This window comes from Typopeltis vanoorti, chromosome 3, assembly GCF_054136105.1.
Source record: "Typopeltis vanoorti isolate ZY-2024b chromosome 3, IOZ_Tvanoo_1.0, whole genome shotgun sequence".
NCBI classification, from domain to species: domain Eukaryota; kingdom Metazoa; phylum Arthropoda; class Arachnida; order Uropygi; family Thelyphonidae; genus Typopeltis; species Typopeltis vanoorti.
The window spans coordinates 24,453,944-24,471,978 of record NC_143551.1 but is presented as its reverse complement, the minus strand read 5'-3'; the positions used below and the strand labels follow the sequence as shown (position 1 = coordinate 24,471,978).

At 34.9% G+C, this 18,035-nt stretch overlaps 1 protein-coding gene across 1 annotated transcript in view; it reads right to left on the bottom strand.

Moving 5' to 3' along the window:
* Positions 1-18,035, bottom strand: part of Polr3A (RNA polymerase III subunit A) — a 427,591-nt gene that overhangs the window by 276,169 nt on the left and 133,387 nt on the right. The window contains exons 9-11 of the mRNA XM_090415517.1: positions 16,310-16,387; positions 7,685-7,822; positions 6,606-6,653 (exon numbers count right to left, since the gene is read on the bottom strand). Of these exons, the coding sequence (XP_090271643.1) occupies positions 6,606-6,653; positions 7,685-7,822; positions 16,310-16,387 (264 nt within the window). The remainder of the gene's footprint in view (positions 1-6,605; positions 6,654-7,684; positions 7,823-16,309; positions 16,388-18,035) is intronic.

The following is an 18,035-nucleotide window of genomic DNA, read 5'->3' as shown; positions in this document are numbered from 1 at the left end:
GTCATATGCCTTTTCCAAATCGACAAAACTTAAATACAGATTTCTGTTATATTCCCATGCTTTCACGACTATTTGTCATAAAGTGAAGATCTGATCCTGACAGCCTCTATTTGGCCTGAATCCAGCTTGTTCTTCACCAAGCTTTTCTTCCACAATTCTTCTCAACTGTTTCTCAAGTATACTTGCATAGTTCTTTGGCAGGAACACTCAGTAGGGAAATACCTCTATAATTCTTACATTCAGTTTTATTTTCTTTTTTTATATGGGTACTATAAGAGCTCTACTCCAATCATTGGGAATTCATCCCTCTGTCCAGGCTTTCTGAACTATGCAGCGCAGCCACTGTAAGACTCTTATACCACCATATTTCAGCATTTCTGGTCGAATATCATCTACTCCCACATTTCAAGCCTTTGATGGCTTTTTCTACTTCAAGTATGGATATGTATTCCTGACTGCATGCCTGGTCAGTGTTTTTTACCACTGTGCTGTCATCACTGCTTGTTTCATTTAGCAGTTTTTCAAAGTAATTACTCCATACTTCAAGGATATCCTTTTCTCCCAATTTCATGTCACCCTTATCATCTCTAACTCCTTTTACAGCACTCTTTCCTGCATTCCTGAGCTTCTTCAACAACCTCCAGAATATTTTGTCACATTCTTGATATTTATTTTCTATATTCTTGCCAAAAAGTCCTCCCATGACTTTTGTTTAGCTAGTTTTACACAGTGTTTAGCATTTTTGCATTTGTCTCTGTATTCTCTAAGAGCACAAGCTGACTTATTTGACAGGAACTTTTGATATGCTTTCTTCTTTTCCTTCACTGCCTCTTTAACTTCCTGTGTCCACCAGGGAGTTCTGATTTTATTATCCTTGCAGACAACCTCACCACATGCCTCTCTGGCAGAATCAATCAATGTTTTCTTCAGCGTTTGCCACTGAATCTGCAAAGATTGATTCCTGTTCTCAAACTCTTTCATTTTTTCTTCAATAATCTTTGTGTATTTTAGTCTACAGTTCATATCGGAGAGCTGCTCAACTTTTATTCGCTTTAAAACTTTCTTACATGTTATTCTTTTCAATATGAAATTCAATTTTATCCTGCTCAAGACTAAATAGTGATCACTTCCAATTTCAAATCATTGGAAGTGATCACTTCCAATTTGAAATTTGACATCACTATCAACAATAACATAGTAAATGAGACTTTTATTCCTTGCCTCTTCTCTCCATGTGAATTTGTGCACATTTTTATGTTGGAACATGGTGTTAGTAATAACCAGTCCATGTCCTGAGCAGAAATCCAACAGATATTTGCCATTACTATTAGCTTTGCTCTTTTCTCCAAATTTTCCCAAAATACTTTTGTATGTCTCACAAATATTTCCTACTCTGCTATTTAGATACCCAACAAGGACCAACTTTTCCTTTTTCATTGTGTCAGTTGCTTTTTCTAAAGCTTCAAAAAATTCCTCCACTTCTACCTTAGTAGAACCTTCTGTGGGAACATAGGCACAAATAAGTCTCATTGTCCAGTTCCCCATTCTCATATTTGCCCACATTACTCTACTTGAGACAGATTGCCATTCAAGAAGATTAGCCTCGTATTTTGTGTTGAATACTATTACTACTTCTTTTCCTTGTCATTGCCTGAATATAACATTTTATATTTATTGCTCAGAAAGATCTCACCAGTTTTTGTCTTTTTTGTTTCAGTCACCCCTATTATGTCGATCTGGTACGTATCTAATTCCTCAGCTAGCTCCATTTCTTTGCCATTCAGGCTTCTTATGTTGATAGTACCGAACTTTAACTCTGGTGATGTTGAGTTGGGGTTTGTTTTCAGATTCGTTCCAGTAGCTGACTTTTCGCTGTTTGCCCTGGTTCTCTGGTGAAAACAACGGGGGTCTTGTTTAACCTGGCGACGCCCCAGCCAGCATGAAATTTTGTCATGTCGTACCATCATTTTTTATTTTGGTTTAACCAATAAGAATACAATTTGATCAGCTAAATCCCAAATTGCCAGCCCATCCTCGTTCGTTCAGTATCTAAGTAGATACCCAACAGGGTGCACCACGAGAAGGTGAGGATTGGACATTAGGTCAGAAGCCCTGGTCGGTTCTCCGCATTCCTTTAAAGGCTATGTGGAGGTCTCCTCTCAGTTATACCACTTTCACCATCATCTCTATATAAAAATCACACTATTTTTACACTCTTTCCCTTTAATCTATATTTATCCACTTCTTTTGGTAATCGATATCATTGTACCCTATATAAACGCTCTTTCCATTTCTCTCTATATTCGTTGATCTTTTCATTTAAGTTGTAGAGTTAAGGGGTATCTAGAGAAAGCAATATTACACACTGTATATACCCGAAGTCAGGAAGGTAAATCAGGTAGGAGGTAGATGGATTAGTAGTTATCATTAAGCATGAGCTGCAAAAATAAAAATATTGCAGAGAGTATATAAGGAGACCAGCCATAAACAGTACAAAGATAATGCAAAAAAGGTTACCAGAATGATAGGATAGCAAAATCAGATTATGAGAAAAAAAATTAGCTGAATACGCTAAAGGAAATACCACTTTTTTTTTTATTATTATCTGGCAAGTATGACTAAGGAAGAATAACTTTAATGAGTGCAGAAGGTAGAGAGGTAATAGTGGCAGATGAAATTGTTGAGCTACTGAGTGACCACGTTGCAGAACACATCGTTCAAGTGAAGATATTGTTATGCCAGAAGTGACAGACTGATGTAGGAACAGAGGTTGATGAAATGGATGCACTTGGAAATGGAAATACTGCAGAATGTGAATGCAAATACAGCTTTAGGATTGAATGGGATATTGGCTTATATTTTAAGAATGTAGGGGAACCAGCCTTTGACTAGGTTGTTTAATTTAAGTCTATGCTCTGGCAGAGTCCCAAGAGAATGGAAGGAGTGCAAAATAATTCCCTTTTGCATAAAGGAGGATCTGAGTCTGTGGCAGCAAATTATAGACCAATCAGTATCTCAGGAGTGGTGATAAGAGTACAGGCAGTTCCCTGGTTATGAACGAGATATGTTCCTGAGAACGTCTTTAAGTCAGATTTGCATGTAACTTGGATCCCTGATAAATAGTGCATATGTGGTAATAACAATACTATAATGGCTCATATTTGGCAATAACAATATAGTGTAATAATAATAATATCCCTATACTGTAATAATAAGTTACAGAAACTATTTTGCTCTTTCTTTTAATTCAAACCAACAGAACATAAACACGAACTCATACAAAAAGTTTATATAGGAGACATGAGAAATTTCAAAAAAGAATATTAAAGGTTGCATCAATGTCTTGCTTAATGGAAGGGATTTTTCTGAGGCAAGAAAGCAGGCTAACATTATGATGATGGAGATGGTGCTAGAGAGGATGTACCCGATGCTGGAGAATCAAGATTTGATTCTGTTTCTGGAAGAGTGGAGCTTACCACTGAAGTTGGTTTCTTGAAAAAAGTATCTAGGGATGTTTGCACAGCCTTTTCCTTTTTTCATCATAAATGGCCTTGTAGCAGCCGATGTTCTCACTGACTGCACAGTAAATCTTTGTAAACTGCTGAATGTTAGGATTTTGCTCCTCAAGCTTAGCAAATCCTGCTTCAATGAGATGAAAGCCTTCAGCTATTTCTTTTGTCATAAACTTTATTGGCTCTGGATCTGCTGATTTTTTGTGTTCTTGTGTTTCTATCAGCTGCTTCTCTATCTCCATAAGATCTTAATTGGTTAATTCTTGTGAATGGGACTCTAGTAAGTCAATGACATCATTTTCATTGATGTCCAATTGCAGTGCATTGCCACTGTCCACCACAGCTTTTCTGGCTTCAGCGATGTCTTCTGTAAAGCCACAAAAATCATCAGAGAATTGAGGGCACAGTTTGTTCCACACCTCTTTAATTGTTGATTACTTCACTTCCTCCCAAGAATCAGCAATGTTTTTGATGGCATCATGGATTTTATAATTCTTTCAGAACTCTCTCAAGGTCATCACATCATCTTCCATAGCATTGAATATTTGTGGGAATGTACGCCATAAGTAATAAGCCTTAAATGCAGAAATGACTCCCTGGTCTATAGGCTGTAGTAACGATGTTGTGTTGTTAGTAAAAATACGACCTTTACATTAGGGTGAAAGTCATCTAAAGATGTTGGATGTCTAGGAGCACTGTTGTCCAGTACAAGCAGAATTTTAAAGGGAATTTTCTTTTACAAACAATAACATTTCACGGCAGGAATAAAACCAATTTTCAATAACCAATCTTGAAACATGCCACGTCTGACCCAGGCCCTTAAATTTGACTTGCAAATAACAGGAAGAGCTGCTTTAATAATGTAGTGAACTGCAGGTTTGTTTACATGCAAGAAAAAAACTAGATCCCAAATTATTAATTATCCTTATGGGGAGCCTTGGGAGCCCATTCGTGAGTATGGAACACCATAGGTTAGGTCATCCATAATCCGAGTGCTGCCTGAAATGGAAAAGTTGATCAAAAAGATAATTTGGAAAGGGGTGGATAAGATTTCTGGTGAGGACATGGACTGGTTATTACTAACACCATCTTCCAACATAAAAATATACACACATTCACATGGAGAGAAAAGGCAAGAAAAAAGAAAAGTCTCATTAACTATGTTATTGTTGATAGTGATGTTTTCTTCCTGGTGGAGGACACCAGAATGTACAGAGGATTTGAAATTGGAAGTGATCACTATTTATTCTTGAGCAGGATAAAATTGAATTTCAAATTGAAAAGAATAACATGTAAGAAGGTTTTAAATCGAATAAAAGTTGAGCAGTTCTCAGATGTGAACTGTAGACTAAAATACACAAAGATAATTGAAGAAAAATGAAAGAGTTTGAGAACAGGAACCAAACTTTAGAGATTCAGGAATTTGTAAAACTTCCTGAATTCTCCCATGACTTTGTAAAACTAGCTAAACAAAAGTCATGGGAGAACTTTGGCAAGAACATAGAAAATAAATATCAAGAAGGTGGCAAGATATTCTGGAGGTTGTTGGAGGAAAGAATGCTGGAAAAGAAAAAAAAGGTGAAATGAAAACGGGAAAAAAAAAGATATCCTTGAAGTATGGAGTAATTACTTTGAAAAACTGCTAAATGAAACAAGCAGTGATGACAGCACAGTGGTAATAAACACTGACCAGGCATGCAGTCAGGAATACATATCCATACTTGAAGTAGAAAAAGCCATCAAAGGCTTGAAATGTGGAAAGGCAGCAGGAGTAGATGATATTCGACCAGAAATGCTGAAGTATGGTGGTATAAAAGTCTTGCAGTGGCTGCACTGCATAGGTCAGAAGGCCTGGACAGAGGGACAAATTCCCGATGATTGGAGTAGAGCTCTCATAGTATCCATATATAAAAAGGGAAATAAAACTGAATGTGAAAATTACAGAGGTATTTTCCTACTGAGTGTTCCTGGTAAGATTTGAATTTTTGAGGGCATATTGCAAAAGTAGACAGGTAGCTCACAGGACTACTTGGTTATTGAAGAACACACTAACAAGCAGAGAAAAGAGAGTTATCATTCCTCTTTCCCTTGTTATGAACAAATCTGGATTACTGTACTCGAGTCTGGTCACACCTGGATTTCTTGAGGATGTGGAAGTGGCAAAGAGGGTTCAGAGGTGGGCAACCAAGATAGTGAGTGGGCTGTGGAATGGTGGAATACTTCCTATGAGATAGATTGAGGGTTTAGATTGCAAAAAAGATGGAATATGATAGAAACATTCAACTTATTTAAAGGATTTTAAAAGGTTGATGCAGGAGAAATGTTTCCATTTCCATAGTGGAAGTCATCACTGGAAGTTAGGTAAGAGTATGGTTAGCAAGGTGTGAAGACTAGATTTTTCACTTCAGAGTAGTGAATGAATGAAAGGGTTGCCTGAGTCAGTTATGAGTGCTTTTGTCTGTTAATAGTTTAAAGGAGAGGTACAATAGATATTGTGTTGATAGTCTGGGTCTTCCACAATGGGTCTTAAGACTCCATGGAGGTGCCCATACAATAATAATAATTAATAATAATAAAATATATAACTCTCTTCTAAAATGTAAGTATTTAACTCTTTTCTTGTATTTATTTTCACTGAAATAATATTGAACATTAAATGAAAAATACAATGGACTGTAGTTTTATCCTTACATATTCAGCATAAAATATTATAATGAATGCACACAAACAACGATCATCCTGGTGAATAGGAGGAGAAACTTAGCAGGCCAGATTCAAGTAATCTGGAAAGCCCACCAAGCTTTTAAGGAGGCAACTGAAGCTTATTTTGAGCAAATATTGGGAAAAAAAAAAAAACTTCAGTTAATTCACTGAAGGATTTACTTAATGAAATTAGTCTCGCAAAAGAGATGGATACTTCTCTCAAATTCGCTATATCAGACCATTTATTCATGAACTCTTTTCTGGTAGTTCACTACAGTGTTATTTGAATGCAGATGATGCAATAAAGTCAAGTAATATGTTAACTAAAATAAGCTTATGTAAAAATTTTAAATGTACATGCCTAAAAACGATTAAAAAATATTAACTCACTCTTTCTGGGTATGTAAGGATCTTGGCAACATGTTGTGGGACACCAACCTAGAGAGAGAGATTTTATTTGTGAGTTTTTAATTCTATTTATATTTAATTATCAACTGAAACTAAATCATTATAAAAAAAAATCAGGGAATAGTTTTGTATTTATACATTTAATTTTTTCTGTAAGATGTAACATCTAAAAGCTGTTGCATATTTTATGTAAAATTTGTAACAGCTTTTTAAAATAATAAAATGGTGATTCAAAATCTACAGTAATGAAAGCTTGTAAAAAGTTGGTCAAAACTCAAAATCAAACTGAACTTGTAGGGACAAACCTTCAGAAACAGCGAAACTAAGAAGACATTTTTTTTAATGCGAATTCAATCCAATCACAAAAGGTTGTAAACCAATCACACATTAGTACCATGCTGAGTGCATGATTAGATAAAAAGCTAGATGATACAGAAATCCTGCTCTAGATCATAATTTTAAAATCACATGTGCACCACAGTAAAAATTAATTTATTGTACAGATATGTCATCACATGTATCATAAAGACATCATCAGTGTGAGCAGAGAACAAGAGTAACGAGTTTCAATAAAAGAAACAGTAGAATGTGCAATGGGATCCCACTATACATGTAGTTGTTTGTTTTATTGGTTAAAAATTATTGGGCTGAAAATAAAATTAAAGAATTTGAGGTTAAAATTAAACTTAAGAATGTAATTTTTGCATTTGCTCTTTCACATTCTCTGCATTCCCAGTAAATTAATTTTTACTATGGTATGCATGTGATTCTATAATTCTGGACACAGGTCTCATTATACAAGAAACTGCTCTAGATCATGACATTCAATTGTTGTTATATGGAAAGGGTATGACCAATAAATAGGCATCAGATTGCATCTTGAAGAAGGTATTTAAGTATTTGGTGACATCTGGCAAAGCTGTACGAAGTCTCAGAAATCAGCTGAGTGACTTCAAATAGACAACAGCAAGAGCGAAAAATACAAAAAATATATGTCAATATGTAAAATATAGTAATGTATGGATAAGAAACAAAAAATGTGCTGGTTAATTTCATATTACCTGATCAATACGAAGATTTGGGTCAGGTGAAATTACAGTTCTTCCAGAAAAGTCTACTCTTTTTCCTGATAAGTTACCACGAAATCGACCATGTTTTCCTTTAAGCCTCTGCACAATTCCTCTACACTGCTGCTTTGGCTAGAGAGATTATATAGGTGATAAAAACTTGTAATGGTTGTTTATTACAAATTAGCAACTAATAAGCACAATGAAAAAAAAAAATTTTTTTGTGTGTGAGAGAGAGAGAGAGCATTTCCACAGGGCTACACAGGTATATCAGCTAATTTGTCTCATTCCCTTACAAAGTAGGCAAAGCTTTTTAACCATATCTAGCTTTTGGAGACTGAGCAGGTAGTTCATTCTCCACTGGTAGCCAATCAGAGATAGCTGGCCCAAGACTATCACTAATTATAAGGCTGATACAAGTTGTGAAACAATTATAATTATAATCGTTTCACAACTTGTACAAAAGAAATAACCAATAAAACCTAGACAAAATAACTGTAAACAACGTGGAAAGTTAGTGTATGTATATATATTAAACCTATAAACATTGAAGTCTGCGCATTCAAAACTGTTCTCTCGTTGGCTTCATTGTTGGGCGTATACATGCGAATAGCATCTCGTGAACGCCAATATTTGATTGTAGCACAATGACAGCCTGAAAGGTTGTTGTTGAGATGTAGGGGGTTGAGAATGATTTCTTCTGATTCTATTATCTTTCTTTCTAATTCATCCTGACAATGGAAAATGTTATCAGACTTGTCCCATAGGACTGTATAGTTAAGATTTCTTCATTGGAATCAGTCGAGAACAGAACATAACTAGACAAAGTACTGCCTTGCGTTCTTTTGTAACTGACATCTCTCTTATGTCCTTCAATGCGTAACTCAATAGATTTCTCTGTTTTGCCAAAGTATGGTATATCACAGTTGCACCAAATCTGGTAAACACCGGGATATTTAAGGTTGTGATGTCTGGATTTCCGACGGCTCACTAAGGAGCAGATTTTTGGAAGAGGAGTAAATAAAGTTCTTATGTTGTATTTCCTAAGAACCTTGGCTAATTTGGGGGAGACAGAGCTTATGTATGGTACAGAAATATTACCTTTCACCCTATTGGTCTCTTCAATTGTTTTTTGTGAATAACCATTTAGTTGAAAACTAGACCTGAGAAAATTGAGTTCCATCTCATCATCAAGAAGAGAGCAAGCACAATGTCCTAGTGTAGAAATGTTTCCAAACTTTTGAGGAGGATAATGATGGAAGTGATCATGGAGCTTTTCTGTAAATCAAGATTTTTAATTTCTCTGAGAAATGGGTCAGTTTGATTTCCTCTAGGTTTTCCTGGTTATTTCTTTTGTAATGTGTACCTGAAGAAGGCTGATACAAGCTAAAACTAGTTGTGCAACTAAACTTTGTTTTCATTTTTCTCGGTTTCCAGTCATTCAATATTTTTTAAAATTTTATATATATATATATAATCACGGGCACACATCTCTCATAGATTTTCTTCATCGTCTAAACATCCAACATCCTAATATAAAATTTACTGCTGATCTAGAAAATAATAACTCCTTACCTTTCCTGTACGTCATGCTTACACGCTGCTCTGAAAGATTAAAAATCTCTATATACAGAAAACCTACTCATACCAATAGATATCTGCATAATCTTTCTCATCATTTTCCACCACAAAAACTTGGAACTATATCTACCTTAGGACACAGGGCACACTCTCGCTTGAATGAACCAGATGAACTACAAAAAGAAATAAATCACCTCACTCTTATCTTTAAACAAAATGGGTACTCTGAAAAAACGATTAAGAAATTTCTTCTGGATCCTCCTAGGCAGTGCACAACAGAAACTATTAATTTTAAAGGTAGCATTTCCATTCCATACATTAGCACAGTCTCTAAAAAATTTGCTAGTCCTTAAAAAAATACAATATAAGGACGTTCTTCACCACACTTCCTAAAATCCGTTCTCTAATCAGCCATCCAACGCGTACCGTTCACAACCTAAAATATCCAGGTGTATATAAATTATGGTGCGATTGCAATATCCCTTATTTTGGACAAATGACTCTTTGCCTGACTCTTTCAACTCTACTATTAGATACTGGAGATCACGTGATTCCACACACGCACAGGTGTACAACAATAGAACTTTAACTCGGACTGTAGTTCAAGCTCATAATAACTGTATTTTACAGTCGAATATAATGGCTTTATAATTGTATAGCTTTAGAGTGTGTCAATGTTAATTTCAGTGTCTTTTAATATCTTTCTATGTTCTTATCGCCTGATGAAGTCATTCTTGATGAAACATGTTGCGTTTTTTCAAATAAATGTCATTGTGTTATAATTCTCGGGTTTTAAGTCAGTTAATTTAGAAAAATTAACATATCCCAACCCCGAGTTAATAGTACTAATCATATATATATATATATATATATATATATATATATATATATATGTATGCATGCATGCAATTATAACAATGCATTACATATAACATAATTATAACAATGCATATATATATATAGGTTACTTAAGGGTTAAAGCTGTATAACTAAGAGGAGACCTCCACATAGACCTTAAACGAATGTGGAGAACCAACCAGGGCTTCTGACCTAATGTCCATTCCACACCTTCTCATGGTTCACACTATTAGATATCGACCTGGATACAGAGGATGGACTAGTAATTTGGGATTTAGACAACCAAACCATATTCTTATTGGCTTAAACCACAATATAAAATGATGGTACAGCATGACAGAATTTCATGCTAGTTGGGGCATCGTCTGGCTAAACAAGATCCTCATTGTTTTCACCAGAGAAGCGAACAGTGAAAAGTCAGCTACTGGAACAAATCCTGAAACACACCCCAACTCAACATCACCAAAGTTCAAGATCAGTACTATCAACATAAGAAGCCTGAATGGCAAAGAAATGGAGCTAGCTGAGGAATTGGACTAGTACCAGATCAACATAATAGGGGTGACTGAAACAAAAAAGACAAAAACTGGTGAGATCTTTCTGAGCAATAAATACAAAATATTATATTCAGGAAATGATAATAAAGGAAAAGAAGGAGTAGCCATAGTATTCAACACAAAATACGAGGCTAATCTTCTTGAATGGCAGTCAGTCTCAAGTAGAGTAATGTGGGCAAATATGAGAATGGGGAACTGGACAATGAGACTTATTTATGCCTATGGTCCCACAGAAGGTTCTACTAAGATAGAAGTGGAGGAATTTTTTCAGGCTTTAGAAAAAGCAACTGACAGAATGAAAAAGGAAAAGTTGGTCCTTGTTGGGGATCTAAATAGCAGAGCAGAAAATGATTGTCAGACATATAAAAATATTTTGGGAAAATTTGGAGAAAAGAGCAAAGCTAATAATAATGGCAAATATCTGTTGGATTTCTGCTCGGGAAATGGACTAACACCATGTTCCAACATAAAAATGTGCACAAATTCACATGGAGAGAAGATGCAAGGAATAAGAAAAGTGTCATTGACTATGTTATTGCTGACAGTGATGTTTTCTCCCTGGTGCAGAACACTAGAATGTACGAGGGTTGTTTGAAACAATTGGTAAAAAAATAGGTTAAACACATTTTTTTGCTAAAAATCACTTTTATTTCTCAACATAGTCTCCATCAAGGTCCAGTGAGTTTCCATTTTTTTCATCCCATCTAAAAAGTAGGATTTGCCAAATTGTGCAAAATAGTCTTTAACAGCCTTGATGACATCCTCGTTCGAAGATAACTTTTTCCCACCAAGCCAAATTTTTATGTTCAACAAGAAAAAGTCACATGAGGCCAAGTCCAAAGAATACGGTGAATGTTTAACCAATTAGAACCTCAATTCGTGCAATTTTGCCATTGCACGAATCGAGGATGATGATGATTGAGGATGAAATGTGGGATGGGGCATTGTCTTGATGAAAGAGCACTTTTCTGTGCACCAATCTTGGCAGTTTTTCCTTCAGTTCTCCTTTAAATGGTCCAACAATGATGCATAATACACTCCTGTTATTGTCTAACCCTTTTCAAAATAGTCTATCATGATAATTCGTTGAGAATCCCAAAAAAGTGGCCATCACCTTCCCAGCTGACAAAACGGACTTCGCTTTTTTCATGCTCTTTCACCGAACTTTGTCCACTGTTGTGATTGCTGCATGGATTCAGGTGTGTAGTGGTGAATCCAAGTTTCATCTACAGTCACAAATCGACACAAAAAATCCAGTGAATTACAATTGAATATCACCAAACTGCAATGAAATGGCTTTTCGTATGGGTTTTTGATACAGTCAACAATTGTGGCACCCATTGCACACACAGCATTCTCATGTGCAATTTTTCATGTAGGATATTATATATACGGAAGACCACTGAGTGGTCTTCCGTAACGATATTATGGATTTTGTCAATCATTTCCTTCATAGTGACCTCAGTCAGGCGTCAAGAGCATGCTTCATCTTTGATGGACTGAGGACCATGTTTAAACTCATTTATCCAAAAATTAATAGTCTTTAATGCTGGTGCAAACTCCCCATGAACTGCATCTAACTCGGCTTTGATCTGAGTGGCCATACACTTCTTCAAATAAAAGTGTTTTATCACTGAACAAAACTCATTATTCTCCATTTTTATGAAAAATGCAAACAGGGTCATTTTAAATGTTTGCCAAACAAGAATTGCATGTTGCATGTGGCTAAAATTTTGTCAGAGGTGATGAAAAAGATCACACGGGACAACACTGGTATGAATGAATGACAACCCTCGTACAGAGGATATGAAATTGGAAATGATTTTCTGCAGGATAAAACTGAATTTCATATTGAAAAGAGGGAAAATATAAGAAAGTTTTAAAGCAAATAAAAGTTGAGTAGCTCTCAGGTGTGAACTGTAGACTAAAATACACAAACATTATTCAATAAAAATTGAAAGAGTTTGAAAACAGGAACCAAACCTTGGAGATTCGGTGGCAAGCCCTGAAGAAAACATTGAGAGAGGAAGATGGGAAGCCTTCGGTAAGAATATAGAAAATAAATATCAAGAACGTGGCATGATATTTTGGAGGTTATTGAAGAAGCTCAGAAATGAAGAAAGAGTGCTGTAAAATGAATTAGAGATGATAAAAATGATATGAAAACTGGGAAAAAAAAGATATCCCTGAAGTAGTGAGTAATTACTTCGAAAAATTCAGTAGGCCTGGACAGAGGGAGGAATTCTAGATAATTGGAGTAGAGCTCTCAGAGTACCCATATATAAAAAGGGAAATAAAACTGAATGTGAGATTTACAAAGGTATTTCTCTACTGTGTGCTCCTGGTGAGATTTATGCAAGTATACTTGAGAAACGATTGAAAAGGATTATGGAAGGGAAGTTTGTGAAGAAGAAGCTGGATTCAGTGCAAATAGAGGTTGTCAGGACCAGAATTTCACTTTACGACAAATTGTTCAGAAATCACCGGAATATAACAAAGATCTCTATTTAAGTTCTGTAGATCTGGAAAAGGCATATGACAAGGTGCCAAGAGAGAAGCTATTCAAAATGCTACAGTTTTTTCTAAAGTTAATGGGGCATTATATCAAGTAATACTTAGTCTTTATTTGAGTTGTAAGTCAACAGTTAGAATTGAAGTAGAGATAGACGGTTTGATATTAAATCTAGTATGAGACAAGGATGTACATTATCCCCCTCTATTATTCATTATCTATATGGTTCACATTATGAAGGAAAGCAATATTAAACCTGATATCAAAATTGTAGATGTTAATCTCAGCTCTTTACTTTATGCAGATGATGTTATACTTGTAAATAAATTCAGTCTGCAAGATTCCCTGACTAAATTGAATAACTGTTGAAACAGATATTGCATGAAGGTCAGCAATAACAAGACAAAGACAATGAAAATTGGCAGAAGCATTGAAAATATCAACTGCATTGCGAATGGAGAACCTATAGAACAAGAAAAACATTTCAGCTACCTAGGTATGATTTTTCGTGAAGATGGTAAATTAAATATGGAAATAGACAACAGAATCAACAGAGCTGGTATGGGTAAGTCAACTGTATAAATTTATATGGAATAAGAGAGAAATTAGTCAAAACATTAAATTAGCTATATACAAGACAGTGTTCAAACCAATTTTAACTTATGGATCTGAGAGATAGGTTAGAAGTGAAACACTTGACCAAAGACTAGAGATTGCAGATATGAGAGTCCTGAGAAAGATTAGGGGCATGAACAGATGGCATCAATGGAAAATCATATTAAAAACAAGGATATTAAGAAAGAACTTGACATTATTAGCATCCAGGAACAATATGTTAGCAGAGCTAATCTAAGGTGGTATGTCACTTAAACCGAATGGGAAAGAAAAGATTAGCAAAACAAGCGTTCTCTGCCAGCTTGGCAGGAAATAGACCCAGAGTTAGACCAAGATATAGGTGGATTGATACGGTACAAAGTGTCTTAGACGATGGAAATATAAGATCTGATAATGTTGGAGTCTTGACAGTTAACAGATTGATTTGGAGGAAAATTGTAGATAGGAAGTTAGTAACGATGTAAATTTTTCATGTAGTACTATCATATCCTGTACACTCCCTTGAAGGTAGGCACATGTCAGGAATTTGATGATGATGATATATATATATATCAGGAGCAAATATTTCCTGACTCCCATCATCAAATCCATTTAAATGCAAACCATCAGCCTTATACAAGTACTTTCATCCATTAAACTCATTCAACACATCCATAAACTGTACGTCATTCCTCCCATGTGACTTATGAATTGATGTATTTGCAATCGTAGCCCTACTCAACTCAGCATTATCATACCACGGCAACAAACTCACTATCTTTACTCTCTCTCTCAATGTTCTTTTTTGCTACCTTCTGTTACTCTCAATTCCTCCCTTGTACCATATTTATCACCTTTGAAATCACTTGCACCTGCCAAAAAATCATCCCTCACTTAACTTTCTGCATCATCCTAATAGCCTTGCTAATATCATTAATCTTCACACCTGGGAAATACAATTTCATGATTTGATTTCATGCTTGACAAAAGCATGATGATATTTCATCATGCTTTTGTCAAGCATGAAATCATCATCATACAAAATTCTCCTTATACTTCCCCTTTCTCACATAGTAAAGTATTCCTTATCCTTTAACTTTTTTCTGTTCTCAGCTGCACCACTCACCACACATTTCCAATCTAAGCCCACACCTTATTCTGTGAAAGTCTCCAAGTAAGCATGCTATCTTTCTTATTACAACCAACCATTTATTCTTCCCATCATCAATTGCTATCATTTTATGATGATACGCTGGCCAGTTTTACTCTCTCTCTCTCTCTAATCACTATCCTCTGTCTTGCATTTGCACACCTATTTTCTGTTGTCTACCATTTCACTCTTTCCACATGAACCACACTTTTGTCACTCACTCTCAAAACAATTCCTGCACACTCATTTGCTCTTGCTTTTAAAACCAAGTCCACTTACTATTGGTGACGAATACATTTCACAAACATTACAACCATATGATCTCTCTCTCTTTCAAATTGCAAACTTTAAAACAATTATCTAGTTTGCACTGGCCAAATATGCAACACTATAATATGCACAAGATAAAAAAATGTAATATATGTAACAATACTAAAACTAATCTAAATCTAACTATACATAAACTATATTTAATGCAATTATAAGCAATATTGCTAGTTTCTAAAAAGAAAAAAAAACTTTCAGAGCACTCTAATTAGAAGCTTCTACAACTACCAGAAGTCACTAGAATTTCTTGTGTGAATGGAAACATAAGAGACATAATAGGAGACATAAGAAAGAATGGATCTATAAGAACTTCATTCTTCTAGTTCTAATGTTTCCCATTATTTTTGCATTGTAATTTTCATATTGTTGTTTCTTGTGTGCTTACAAGCTGTATGCACATGAATGAGTGCCTGTATTACTATTATTACGGGCAACTCCAGGGAGTCATTAGACTCATCGAGGGAGGCCCCAAATCATATTCATCACAACTATCTGACATTCATGCAGTATCTATCATACCTCGCCTTAAACTCATTCACTGTCACAGCATCCACTACAGACTCAGGGAGCGCATTCCACTCATTCACTACTCTAAAAGTAAATAACCCATGCTCTAACACCTTTACTAACCACACTTTTGCCCAGTTTCCATGGATGTCCCCTAGTCCTCCCACAACCAGCCCTGTTCTCAAAAATATCTTCTGTATGCACATGTATATCTTATATACATGTGCCTATGAAGATGCCTTAGTGACCAAGGTGAAATTTCAACTAAAACTAAATAAAAGTTTGTTAATTATCATCTGTAAACATCTGTTTCTGCCAAATGTCTATATAAAAAATGTGGACGATAATCAGCCCAATTATCCATACCAGGTTTTAGCCTACTTACAGTATTTAAGTTTTACATTTTACATAGGGGTTTACATTTTGTGGAAAGGAATTGTCATTAATAAAAAAATAAAAGATGTTAAAAAGCATAATATAAAGTAAGGTTATGTTAAATATCATAATTATCAAAACAAAAAAGTATGAAGTACCTGGAGGTGAAGAGGAATACCAGACATTTCACTGTTAATATACAATGCACACTGAAGTTGAACATAATCCCAATCATCCTGTAAATAACAAATTCTGATTTCAAAATACAAAATAAAGAAAATACTGGAATTACAAAGACAAACAAAATCACAGAAGCGAAAAAAAAAAAAAGTTATTTAATCATAAAAATTGTTAAATAAAAATTTAAATAATTTCAAAATAATCTACTTTTCAAATAAAAAAAAATCTGATATAGTGCCTTAACAAGAAGATCTACAGGATACTATGATAGTACTACATGAATAGATTACATTATTACCAATTTCCAAATAATTTTCCTACACATTAGTCTTTGTCACTAATCTAATAATTAGACATTTTAAAGGAACGTGTGATAGACATTTTATAATGGCTAATACACATATGAAAATTTAGAATTTATTAAGCTCTAATATATTTCATTCTATGTTAATGAGCTTTTAATGGTACTTGTGGCATAATAAAGTTTAGTAGACACATATTCACAAGAATATAACAACCACCTGAAATGTAACATTCCACATTTGTAAATAGGATTAACATTGTATGTTCAAGCTTAACAACATTCAAAATGTGAAAGTAAGACCTGAGTCACATAGCACATGTTTATTTGCTCATTCTCAGTCACAGCTGAAGTTAACAAGAAAATGAACTATCAGAGTTCAAAGGGAAGAAATGGACAGTTCTGGTATCAAAAAATAAGGTTATATAACTTCCTTATTTAAAAAAGAAAAAAAAAGTTATGAACAATTAATGGCAATTACTTCCCAAAACTTTGAGAATGTCATGCAATGTTAAGATTTGGATAATGTTATCAAGTTCATAAGTTTCAAGAAATGGATGATCAAACTGAAATCTATTGGAATGAAAAATCTTGGTTTGATTCCAGAATGAAGAATCTTGGTCTGTATCTAGTGTCAACGGCATGGTAAGCAATGCTAGATTCTCAGATTCTAAGAATTTTATGTGATCCTGATGTTCTCGGATTCTAATTTTAGCAGAACAGTCCATCTCTCCAAAATAAAGATGAGCACAGCACTTGATAGACAGCAGGCAAGTAAAGAGGTAGTAACTTATCTTTGGTAGATGGTATTAAAAAAGAAACTTTATGAGCTAGTTTGAAGCTAGTGCATAGACTGCATTTGCTGTGCTCCAACATAATTCTTCCAACAAAAGGGAATCAGAATAACAGATTGCACAGATCAGTGTATAACAGTTTTGAAAAGATCTGCCTTCTCTGATGGATGGTGGGAAGAATGATGAATGTATCTGCTAGTGAAAGAAAGTTTACTATAAACGAAAAATTCAATACTGCTTGTGGAAGCGAGAATTATTAAAGCATCCAGAAAGGAAAGCCTGTTGTTGGATTCAAGTTCGACAGTGACCAGGAGTGAAGCACAGTTTATTTTATTCACACATGCACTTTACTGGAGTCACTCCATCAAGCTTCCTGGAAGCTAAAATAAACAATGTGATGAATCCAACAGAGCAGTGGTCCTAAACTTTTTAGTTTCATAACTCCATTATGCTCTCAAAAATTATTGAGGATACCAAAGAGCTTTTGTTTGTGTGGGTTACACTAATCACTATTCATTGCATTAGAAATTAAAACTGAGAAATTTTTTAAAAAAATATTTATTAATTAATTCATTTAAAAATAACAGCAGGCAATGACAATCAGGGAAA